Genomic DNA, 12,213 nt, shown 5'->3' with positions numbered 1-12,213 from the left:
GGATTATCTGTGCATGGAAAGGTTTATTTTCAAAGCTGTGTGGTCAGTTCAAAGCACACATCTTCCCAGTAATCAGATCGCTGTTTTCTTTGAGTTTGTAAGAAGACCTACATGTAAGACCTTGGAATTAGAATCAGAGGTCCTAGCCCTTGACCAAATTCTGTCTGTAAGTAGCCAAGTGACTTCAACTCATCTGTAAAAGGGAGGTGATCATCTTGGTTCTGCAAGTTGAGGGGTGACTGCCAGGCTCAGAGTAGATAAGACTTGTGAAATGAAACTTGAGTGTAAGGACTTCAGAGTAAATGCTATACAAAAAGTAAAATCACAATGTAGGCTGGATGATAGCAAAGACTATTGGGAAGCAACCAGAGAAGCTTCCCACAGCTGGGGCAATAAGCAAGTAATCATGAAAAGAGAAGGATAATGAGCACATCAGATGGTTTAGAGGACATTCTTCAGAAGCCTGGCTTGGGGGATGGGAGAAGCGGAGCAGAGCCTTTTTTGGCAACTTGGCTAGCTTCATAGTTATGTTAAAAAGCTGTGGCAGCCACTTGAGGCAAGGGAGATGGGAATGACTTTCTGAGTGTATCTTAGCTTGTGACCTAGCCTGGGAGCTTAGAGCAGGGAAGTAGTTCCCTGCAGGGAGCCACACCTGCCTAGATTAACAATGGAAACTGGAGGAAGGCAAAAGATATGGGGAGAGGGAAGATGTAGCCCACTGTGGGAGGAGTCGGAAACGGGGTCCTGCTGGAAGATCAAGGCTGGGATTTGAAACTAGGCTCAGCAGCCATCCACTGTCTTGGCCACGAGGGCAGTAGTAGTGAAGAATGAGGTATGCTGTCAGTAGTAAGGGATTTTTATCATGTGGCTTGGAGGGGAGGAGGAGAGCCCTGCAGGAGGGATGATGTAGCAGCTATGATGTTCTCTCTCCCACTCTCTCTCTCTCTGTGCCTGTGGTTTGGGAAGGAGAAGGGGAGTTGATCATGCAGTTTGAAAAGAGAATGGTGAGAAGGAAGATATAAGCAAGCAGCCATGCAATTTATAGTGAGGAAGGAGGCCACGTGGACTGTCCTAATAAGCCAGGAGATGCTGCTGCTGTGATCGTGCCTGCTCTACCTGACTCCAGGGCTGCCAAGGATTTCCTTGCAAGGTCCTGACCTGCTGTCCCTGGACTTCACCTGGGCTCTCAGCACTTGTGCCTTTTCTCAACTAGTATATGGACACTGATGACAACATATTCCAGATCCTGCACAGATAAGAAAATGGGAAACTTTTGAGCATGTTTTTGGTTAGCAGCCTGGTGGGGAGCAGGGAAGTGCTGGGTCTCATGGCAAAGGAGGGCTCTGAGCTGAGGTGCTCTGAGACACCCCAAAGTTGGCATATTGTAATAAAGGCCTATTCCTTCCAGCATTAATAGTTGGGTCATTCTCCAAGGTGCCACGAGGATGGGCCCCAGTCTGCTTAGTAATGAGCACATTAAAAAAACGATCATAATAATATAGTAATAAACATGGAGGAAGCCTATGCTAATGAGTTGTGCTTTATCTGACTTACAGAAAAAGTGGCGATCATTCCTGCAAGGCTGACACAATGACTATAGGTCAAGGAGACCTAACACCTGAGCTCTCACAGAGATAACAGCAAGTAAAGGTGAGGAAAATGGGCTGAAGTTGACTGCATCTCACCCTGCCCATGCACAGAACCTTGTAATCAAGAATGACTAATAGGAAGATGGTGGTAGCTGGATGTCAGTGAAGCCTGGTTATTGTGGCAGTGACTAAAGAGGTGACAGGTTGAATCTCAGAATGTTAGTTTGTGTGACAAGATTCCATGGTGAGATGATCAGCAGCTGGAAGGCTGGCAGCAGCTGGATACACAGCAAGGGCTACAGTAGCAGGTGGGTCGGCAGCAGGTGGTCCCACAGCAGGTGGTCCCACAGCAGGCAGGTTGGCAAGAAGGGGAGCAGCACAAATGGGTCATGGTGTCAGGGATAGAGTATGGACTCCTGTTCAGTGGTAAAATTTCCAGAATCCCATGACTCCTCCTATGCTGGGCTTTGATACATGGTACCTCCCGAAGTTTGGACCAAGGAGGAGGACTTTCCTTATTTTTGCTTATATTTGTTTTCCATATTCACTGGGGGAGATATAAAAAGGAAGTTGTTTCTTAAATGATATGAATCTTTAGAAAACAAGTGTTTAATGTGTTTCTGAATTGAGAATAATTCATACAGACTTTTTCAGATAAAAGGAAGGAAGTCACATCATCAGCATCATTTCTGCTTTGATCACTTCCTGGTTGTATGATAAAGTTCCTGATGGCCTCCTAAGGGTCAGGACAGGTGTCCCCCCCAGTTTGTTTCTCCAGCTGACTTCAAATGTGACGTATCCCTGTGGTGTGTGGCATGATGCTGATATGTGCAAAGGGATGAAGGGAAACCATGCTTGAGTCCAAGCCTGTTTCCCCACAAAAGCCTGATTCAAGACCATGACAGAGAGCCCTCTGGAGCAGCCCGCCCTACCCGTGTTCCCCAGTTCTATTGCAGACACTTGAGTGGAGAATGTTTGGCATTATCTCTTTCATACGCAGGGCAGAACCAAAGCAGGCGGGTCAAAGCAGGAGCCGGGACTGAAAATATCAGTCATTTTACCTCCTGGGTGACCAGTAGTCCTGATTATCCAGGACGATGGGGTTCCTTGGACATGGGACTCCCCAGTGGTACAACTGGGGCAGTTTGGGCCAGCCAGGATGGGCTGTCACTCCGGTCCTAACCTTGTTAACCAGCAGAGTCAGTGACCTCACATCACTGACTACACATTTACTGTGTTGTTTTCTTTTTCTTTCTTCCTCTTTTTCTTCCTTCTTCTCTCTCCCCCTGTTCCCTCCCCTTCTTCCCCCTTCTCCTTTCTCTTCTTCTTCTTGCCTCATTTTCCTCCTCTTCCTCCTCATTCCCCTCCTCCTCTTCCTCCTTCTTCCTTTTCCTCTTCTTCTTCTTCTTCTCCTTTTCCTCTACCAACTTTCTTCATCCTCATTCCTCTTCTAGAAACCATGGGTTTCCACCACACTGAAGAACCCAATATTGAATTTGAGTGGAGAAATACACAGACTGTAGATGAGGTTTTGAATACACCACCAATATATTTTGGATCTTAGTGCGTTTGGAACTTAGTGCAAGTTTTTATCAGCCAGGTTTGTATCTCTGCCTAAAAGTTGGGTTTTTTTCTCTTGCAGTCACTGAAGGAGACTGCTTGTGTGTGTCACACTGAAAAAAACACTCAACTGATGCTTCTAGAGACTTGGTTTGCACAGAGTTGGCTCCCTCATTACTCAGGTAGGATGATCATAAAGTGTGTGCTTTATAGCATTTCTGATATTTTCTCTTAGGTCTACATTTCAGTTGCCACTGTGATACTGGCTTATCACACAGTATCAATTTCCTCATCTCTAACATGGGAACATTTGTACCCCCTTTGAAAATTTCTTCAAGAATTAAAGATATGTAGATAAGGTGCTTACTGTATACCCAGCAAATAGTGGGTCCCCCAGAACATGTTCGTTTCTCATGTCAATCACCCAGACAGCCACCAAGGAACAGCAATCAGCAAGTCTGGCCTTGGCAGTCTCTTCAGAGCCTCCCAGATTCACAGCCTCAGAACTTAGCATGTGTCCCAGACACCAGCCTGGCAGGTGCATCAGAGGTCCCACTACTGTTCCTGAGGAGGGGGCCCAGGCTCCAAACTGCTCCAACCTCACCTCCAAGAAGGTCCAGGCAGCATTGCTTGCTCCGGACCAAAGCACCAGCCTTCTGTCCATCACGGCCACTAGGCATGCACAGCCTCTTCTCCTGTTCTTCTTTCTCATGTTCTTCCTGTGCCCCTGGAACGTAAGTTTCTCTCTCTCCCAAATGCTTCCTAGTTGACTGAGGAAGCACAGGAGAGTCTCTGTTTCCTGAGAGGGGTCAGGTATTTAGTCACACATGCCCCCTGCATCGTTTCTCACTTCCCAACTTTGTTCTCACTACGTTCTCTCAGTGTTTTCATCAGAATGGGAAACTGCCTCAAAGCTGGGGAACATACAGTGTTCTGCTGGGAATGACTTACTCCCTTCTACTCTGGTCAGTAGGTGCTCAGGAGAAGGAGGCCACACAACAGTCGGATTTACATGAGGGCAAAGGAGTCTCTTTAGATGAGTCCTTCCTCGTGAGGATGCACTGGATGCTCCCCAGCATTGGATGCCCTTGAGAGCATGAGTAGCTAGACAGCACCAAAGACAGGAAAGGATCCTGCACCCAGTAGGGCTCTAAAATGCAGCTCCTGCTGCCCTAATATGTAGCTGAGGTATGGGACACCAATTTGGGAAGAACTTTGTATGCAGGTGTAATCTACATGTATGTACAAGAGATATTGCTTCTGTGGTGAAAGACACTCAAACGAACAACTTGCTCGTGCTCAGGCCCAAGATTTCTTTCCTGATTTGTCTTGAAGTAGAAACTTCAGTGCCAGTGAGCAGAGGTGTAAGACACAGTCCGGGGTCTGAGTCTGAGTCTGCCCATCTCAGCTGTGTAACATCACCCCGTGAAAGGTGCCCACATGAAGGATGGAGATAATTATTTTTGGGGGACTAGATGAGGCTCAGAGTGGACAATGCATGTGATATGCAACATGTGTATCATCTTTACATCAGGAGTGCTGGACACTAAAACAAAATGCAATATGGGATGCACAACAGTACAGAATTTATTAAGAAATATAGGTAAGACTCCCTGCATTGAGGGAGCCAGTCAAAGTGTCCAGGAAAAGAAGAAAGCAGGATTACAAGAACCATGAGTACACTGATACAGAAAACATGACTGTGAAGATTTTCAATAGTTGGAGAAAACCTAAGAACAGTTGTAAGAATTCATTTTTCTAAGGTACATGGAGGGAGAAGCTGAAGACCCTGATGCAGAGTCAAAGCAGAGACCATAACAGTGTATCAAAGACGCACAGAGCTGGCCCATGACCCACACACACTGGAGGAAGAGGACCAGGAGAAGCCCTCTGCACTCCTTCAAGCTGCTTCAGAGTTTTCATCAGGCAAATAAAGAACAGAAATTATGATCAAACATGCTGGCTGTCAGCAAAGTCTAGGTAGTGAATGTTTTTCCAAAATGGTAAGTTAGTTAACAGGTGGGATGCGAAGATGGTGGTTCTTTGGAGAGGCAGTCAGCAGCAGCAAGGGCGGCAGCAAGGCTGGCAGCAGGTGGTCCTGCAGCAGGTGGTCTGACAGCAGGTTGGTCGGCAGCAGGGCTGGCAGCAGCTGGACACGCAGCAGGGGCGGCAGCAAGGCTGGCAGCAGCTGGACACGCAGCAGGGGCGGCAGCAAGGCTGGCAGCAGCTGGACACGCAGCAGGGGCGGCAGCAAGGCTGGCAGCAGCTGGACATGCAGCAGGGGCGGCAGCAAGGCTGGCAGCAGCTGGTCACGCAGCAGGGGCGGCAGCAAGGCTGGCAGCAGCTGCTCACGCAGCAGGGGCGGCAGCAGGGCTGGCAGCAGGTGGTCCTGCAGCAGGTGGTCTGACAGCAGGTTGGGCGGCAGCAAGGCTGGCAGCAGCAACCACACCCGCCACAGCTGGACCCACAGCAGGTGGGCTGGCAGCAAGGGGAGCAGCACATGGTGTCAGGGAAGGAAGGTGAGTTTCTGTTCACAGGTGAGTTTCTCAGATTCTGATGCCTCCCTGTTTCTGGGGCTTTTATACACTGGACCCCCTTCCTCTACCCCTACTCCCTCCAATTTGGACCAATGAGCAGGACTTTCCTTGTTGTTGTTTATGCTGTTTTCTATAGTCTCTGGGAATTATAGAAAAGGAAGTTATTCATTCAGTGTTATGAATATGTAGAAAATGAGTGTTTAATGTGTTTCTTAATTGAGAATAATTCATAGAAACTTTTTCAGATATAAGGAAGATGGTCACATTGTCAGCATCGTTCCTGCTTTGTTCATAACCTGGTCACCTGGTCCACTCTCAGAGCTTCTGCTGGCCTCATGAGGCTCAGTACCTTTCACGTCTTAGTGCTGTTTCTGCAACTGTAATTTGATTGGGGATCATCCCTGGCATGATGGGCAGGATGCCGACACGTTTGCAGTGACAAAGTGAATCCATGCCTGAGCCCAACTTTGTGTTGGGGAGGAAAAATTTCTCCTTTACCCTTCTAGGTTCTCTTTGCTGGTCTAAGAATTACCTGGAGAAAAACCGATTAACAGGGAAAACACTAGCAACAGTTGAACAATATGAATACCTCCTGTACCCATGGGAGAGACTCGGGGACTAAGTCACACCCCCAAGATGGCATATAGCTTCACCTTAGATGCCATCGTCAGTGAAAGACAGAAGAAGACCTTGTGGGTGGGGATTTGGTTATGGGAGGTGGCCAGGAAAAGCAGAGCAAACAAGGATGGAGTTGTCACACAGAGGTAAGTCCCTGCCTTCTCCACTGATAAGAGTTTCTAGAGACTGAGTCATGCCCTCCCCCTGGTACAGTGTGACAGACGCCCTTACAGATGTGGACTTTTCTTATACCTGTAAATATCTCTTACAAAAGGGTAACTTCCAGTTGGTTTTCAGAGCTCCTCCTCTTCTGTATCTTAAAAGTAACCAGCTAAAATATCCTTTTTCCGAAGAGACATATTTTGGAGTGGCAGATTCTGATCCTTGACACTCTTGCCTTGGAAACTTCCCCAGGAAATTTTGCAATCCAAAAGCTAAGTTAATTGAATTCTTTTTTTTTAAAGGAAAATTTGAGAGGTGACTTTGGTGTGTAAAATTATATAGGTTAATTTTGTAATACATCATCTGTATATTGCGTGTGTGTTTAACACCCAAAGGCAAGTCTCCTTCCATCACCATATATTTGAGCTCTTTTATCCTTTACTACCTTCTCCCAATCCCCTGTCCCTCTAGTAACCTCCACACTGTTGTTTGTATCTATGAGTTTTTGTTTGTGTGTCTTATTTGGTCATTTGTTGTTTTCAGTTTTATATCCCACATGAATAAAATTATATGGTTCTAGACTTTTTCTATCTGACTTATTTTACTTAGCATGATATTCTCAAGATCCATCCATGTTGTCACAAATGGCAGTATTTCATCTTTTCTCATGGCTGAGTAGTATTCATTGTTTATATGTACGACATCTTTATCCAATCACCTATTGAAGAACACTTTGATTGTTTCCATGTCTGGCCACCATGAATAATGCTTCACTGAACACAAGGGTACATATATCTTTATGAATAAATGTTTTCATTTTTTTGGGGGGGGGAACACCAAGAAGAAGGATTTCTGAGTCATATGGTAACTCTATTCCTAATTTTTTTTTAGTATCCTCCATACTGCTTTCCTAGTGGCTGTACCACTTTACATTTTGTTGTTGATAATAACCATTTTAAAGGTGTGAGGTGGTATCTTGTTGTGGTTTTGAGTAGGCTTTTGCTACTTTTCATATGGAATCTTCAGACTGAACTTTTAATAGCCTCTTGAGGCTAAGAAGCCAAGGCAGACACTTGCAGTCAGCTTTGCCTACAATACCTATAGCTTTGGGTAAATTTCACTCTTCTTGAGGTCACCAAAATATTCTGAGGTACTCCCACAACAAACTAGCACAAATTTCTCTTTCCTTCTTTAGCCTTTCATGAATATAATATCTATTTTACTGTAGAACTTAACAACCTCAGCATACATGTTTTTCTTTTTTATTAAGTTAAAAACTTTTACTTAAAGGAAGCATTACTGCTTCTCTAAGGCATATCAGAATTGCCAGCATCACTGCCCTTGAGCTTTGAGGTCTTATTAAGTAAATACGGGCGACTTGAAAACCAGCACTGCAATAGCAAGACAGTGCATCTGACAACTGAGGCAGCTACTAAATGACTCACGGATGGATGGCAGACAGAGTGCAGATATGCTGGGCAAAGGGATGACTCACCACCCAGGTAGGATGAAACAGGGCAGCATCAAGTTTCATCCTGCTACTCAGAATGGCATGCAATTTAGAACTTATCAATTGTGTTCTAAAATTTACCCTTTACTATTTTGGGACCACAGTTGACTATGGGCAACTAGAACTACAGGAAACAAAACCTCAGATTGGAGGGAAGACTACCATATACTGAAAAGCATATAAAATATACATGCATAATGTAATATAAATAATTATGAAGCAAACATCTACGCATCCCAACACCCAAGTCAAGAAACAGGGCATTCCTCTCTCCAACAGGGCCCTCGATGTGTCTTCTCTCCACCCCATCTCTCTCCTTTCACCTACAGGTACTCACTGTCCTGCTTTCTAAAGTAACCTTTTCACTGATTTTTTATAAGTTTTTTTTTTTTTTTTTTTGCCTCGGAGGTGTCTGTGTCTGCAGGTTTTTAAAAAAGATTTTACTTATTCGTTTTTAGAGAGAGAGGAAGGGAGAAAGAAAAAATGGGAGGAAACATTGATGTGTGGTTGCTTCTTGAGCACCCCCAACAGGAGACCTGGCCTGCACCCAGACATGTGCCCTAGACTGAGAATCAAACTGGTGACCCTTTGTTTCACAGGCCAGCACCCAATCCACTGAGCTACACCAACCAGTGCAATTTTTTTTCTATAATTTTATCACCTAGGTATTCATTTAAAACAACGGAGTTTAGTTTCACATTTTTTAATTTTATATAAGTGGAATCTTAATATATGTATTATGTGTTTTTATTCTTTCATTCAATATTATGGAAGAGTGTGGCAGGCAACTTCTAGATGGCCTTTAGATGGTGTTCATGGTCTTATGTAATTCCCTCCCATTCAATAACTTGCTTCTAACCAACAGCACATGGCAACATCAAGTGGTTAAGTTTGAAAAGGTTGGGACTTTTCAACTCGCAGCCAACTTTCCCTCCCCCTTACGGGTTCTGATGAAGCAGGAAGCTGCCTGGGAAAGAGATATCTGTGCTGCCAACATCTGACCAGCATGGGACTGTGACTTTCACTCTAATGGCCCTTGAGGAATTGAATTGTGTCAACAGCTATGTAAGTGAACCTGGAGGTGGATTCTTTTTCAGTTAAGACTTTAGACCTTGGTTGCAGTCCTATGAATCATTACAAAATAGAGACCCCAGCTGAGCCGTGCTTGGATTCCTGATCCACCAAAACTGTGAGAGAGTAAACGGGCATCATTTTAAGCTGCTAAAATCTGAGGTAATATTACATAATGACAGATAACTAGCACAGATTTATCTAGTACCACACAACACAGAGATGAGGGTGAAGAGAGTGAAGGGTGCATAGCCATTAATGCACTAGAATAGATGTCATTGTAAGGCCAGGAAACCCAACCAGCTGAATAAGCTCCCTAAGAGGACTCTGGGGGTACAGTATATATATAATAAAGTAATAAGGAATGAACAGGTAAGGAGGTCGGCAGCATCATTTAGCAATATGGTAGTCCATTGTCTAAAGTACAGAATATTGCCATAGAACTGAGCTCCCAAGGAGCAATGGGGATAATAACATCCTTGACAGACCAGGTGGCAGCATTTAACTGTAAGAAATAGTGTGGATATAAATATGTGATGGGCAGCAATTTTGGAATGACAACTGGGGCAAAGTGATGTGTGACCCACAGGCTGAGGCCAGCGATCCCGATGGAAAATCATGATTCCTCACCTGGTTTTCATACCTACAACCCACTGACTGACCCATTGAAAGAGGCCAGTCCTGCAAAACTAAGGACCACAGCAGGTGCATGTACCAGTGATCTCTCCAGTCCCTTCCCAAAGGAATCCACGGCCATTTCCTCAGAGGAAATAGGAACACCCTGATTGGATGTTCTTGGTTACTGGATCTGAATTGACACAGTTGGCAACCTTTCGTAATATACTAAGAACTGTTTTCAAGGGCACTGGTAGTGAGATTGGAACACTTGTGTCTTAGATTGGGTGCCCTCAGGAACAGACCGCAAAACTGGGGCTTAAAACCTAGGAGTTTATTTGGGAGATAATCCTAAAAGGCACTGTAGGAAACCTGGGAAGTGATCTGGGGAAGGGACAGACAGACCAATATAAAATGATTTAATGAGGAGACTACTCCTGTAGGGAGCTGGGGTTTATTCCACGGAGGCCCTCTGGACTCTGGCACAACTTGCCCCCATTTGAGGAGAAAGAAGCTGGAGCATTGCTCTGTCCCACCCATCCACTGGTTGAGAGCACTGGTCAGGAGCACTAACTCCTGACTCCAGCCAGTCCAAGGTTTGCTCCACATCCAGAGAAAGTCCACAGGCAGAGGGATCAGAGTGTTTGCTATAAGAAACCATCTCCCTAAATTAGAATAAGAATGACCCAAGCATAGAGGTAGAAACCCTGCAAACGCTTGCTATAGTCTGCTCTCTGCAGAGAAAAATGACAGAACAATCAACAGCTAAAGATGACGAGTCAAGAGGAAATCATGAAACATGAGGCTGTTGCTTTGTATGCCTGGAAATTTAAGATTTATTTAAGACTTAGGGACATCTCCATGTAAGAAAAATCTGGCACGGAAGAAATATATCAGTTGGGATGACTTGCTGGTTGAAAGCTTTCAAGAGAAAATTCAAACTTTGTGTTCTTTTAGGAGACAGTAACATGGTGGTGGTCAGGGGGGCAGTATATTTGGAGGCCAAAGTCAGTAGAAGAATCAGTTGGAACTGATGTTTTTCAATTGGCCTCTGATGACTCATTTCAATGGGACGACATTAAGAAGATGGGTTGGTGAAAACCAGGTGGACACAGGTCAGGGCAATTAGCAGCAGGAACCACTAGAACAGACTGGGCGGCAGCAGCTGGTCTGGCAGCAGCTGGGGCGGCAGCAGCTAGAAATGCAGCAGGTGGGTCTGCAGCAGCTGGAGCCACAGCAGGAGGGGCGGCAGCAGCTGGACACACAGCAGCTGGGGCGGCAGCAGGGAGTCTGGCAGCAGGTGGGGCGGCAGCAGCTAGAGATGCAACAAGTAGGCCTGCAGCAGCTGGAGCCACAGCAGCTGGAGCCACAGCAAGAGGGGCGGCAGCAGCTGGACACACAGCAGCTGGGGCGGCAGCAGCTAGAGATGCAACAGGTAGGCCTGCAGCAGCTAGAACCACAGCAGCTGGAGCCACAGCAAGAGGGGCGGCAGCAGCTGGACACACAGCAGCTGGGGCGGCAGCAGGGAGACTGGCAGCAGGTGGGGCGGCAGCAGCTAGAGATACAACAGGTAGGCCTGCAGCAGCTGGACACACAGCAAGAGGGGCGGCAGCAGGTGGTCCTACAGCAGGTGGTCTGGCAGCAGCTGGGGCGGCAGCAGGTCTCCTGGCCACAGCCCTGGTCAGAGCAGACAGATCCACAACAGGAGTTGACCATGGTGTCTGAGAGTGGAGGTTCTGGGTGAGTTTTCAGGAAGGTGGGTTTGGAAGGTTTGGAAGTCTGCTTGTCCAGGTCCCCTTTTATACCCTGCTAAGGGGCTTCTGTCATCAGACTCAGGGCTCTGTCCTTGTCATTGTTTGTCCTAATTAACAGGCAATTATCAAATTAGCTAAGTTTGTTTTCCTGGTTAACCCTTTCAAGATGGATGGAAAACATTGCTTCCTTTTCCTGATGTGTTAGAATTCATCAGTTAAGCTCTCCCTGAATCACCTCTTACTTGTCTCTCTTGCTTCAGCTTCCTCAAAGAGAGCTGTCACATGATTTCTGCCATTGGACAATGTGTGTCTTAGTCTCGTGTTGCACAGCAGAGCATGTCTCCCCATGGGCAATGAATAAAAGTTCTAATAAGCCACACTCTTTTTGGTGACTTGGGAGGATAAAGCTGTCTTTTAGTTTGATGGCTCATTCTTTGTGAGTCAGGCGGGCGGAGTTTTGAATGTGAAACCGGGCATCGCTAGCATGAGAATAAGGCTCTTAGGACTTTTCCCTCCCTGTTGCGCATCATGACCCATTTTTCTAGACTTTCAGGTGGGAGACTAATAAGTGTTATGAGGAGGAAACTAAGTCATGAAATTTTGATATTTCTTCTTTTCCCTCAGCTTTATTGAGGTAACTTAATACACAAAAATGCATTTGTGTAAAGTATATATTTTGATGAGTTTGGATTTATGCATGCTTCATAATATCCTTTCCATAATTGAGGTAACAGATATATCACCTCCAAAAGATTCTTTTCTGTCTCCGTGTTTTTTATTTTTTTTGTTTTTGTGAT

At 45.6% G+C, this 12,213-nt stretch overlaps 2 protein-coding genes across 2 annotated transcripts; both read right to left on the bottom strand.

Annotated features, from left to right (window-relative positions):
• Positions 1-1,842: 1,842 nt before the first annotated feature.
• On the bottom strand, positions 1,843-5,651 carry LOC128626772 (keratin-associated protein 9-1-like). Its single transcript, XM_053661290.1, has 2 exons — positions 5,228-5,651; positions 1,843-1,928 (listed from the first exon to the last, which is right to left on the bottom strand). Exons 1-2 carry the CDS (start codon positions 5,649-5,651, stop codon positions 1,843-1,845), a joined length of 510 nt encoding a protein of 169 aa, XP_053517265.1.
• A 5,136-nt stretch (positions 5,652-10,787) lies between these two features.
• On the bottom strand, positions 10,788-11,378 carry LOC119037557 (keratin-associated protein 4-3-like). The gene has a single exon (XM_037129786.2). The coding sequence runs from the start codon at positions 11,376-11,378 to the stop codon at positions 10,788-10,790; it is 591 nt and encodes a 196-aa protein (XP_036985681.2).
• Between the last annotated feature and the right edge of the window lie 835 nt (positions 11,379-12,213).

The sequence above is a fragment of the Artibeus jamaicensis genome, unplaced genomic scaffold, assembly GCF_021234435.1.
Source record: "Artibeus jamaicensis isolate MK-2021 breed Jamaican fruit bat unplaced genomic scaffold, CSHL_Jam_final contig_2259, whole genome shotgun sequence".
NCBI lineage: Eukaryota > Metazoa > Chordata > Mammalia > Chiroptera > Phyllostomidae > Artibeus > Artibeus jamaicensis.
Note: the sequence above shows the minus strand (reverse complement) of the source record. Positions and strands in the feature narration are given on the sequence as shown.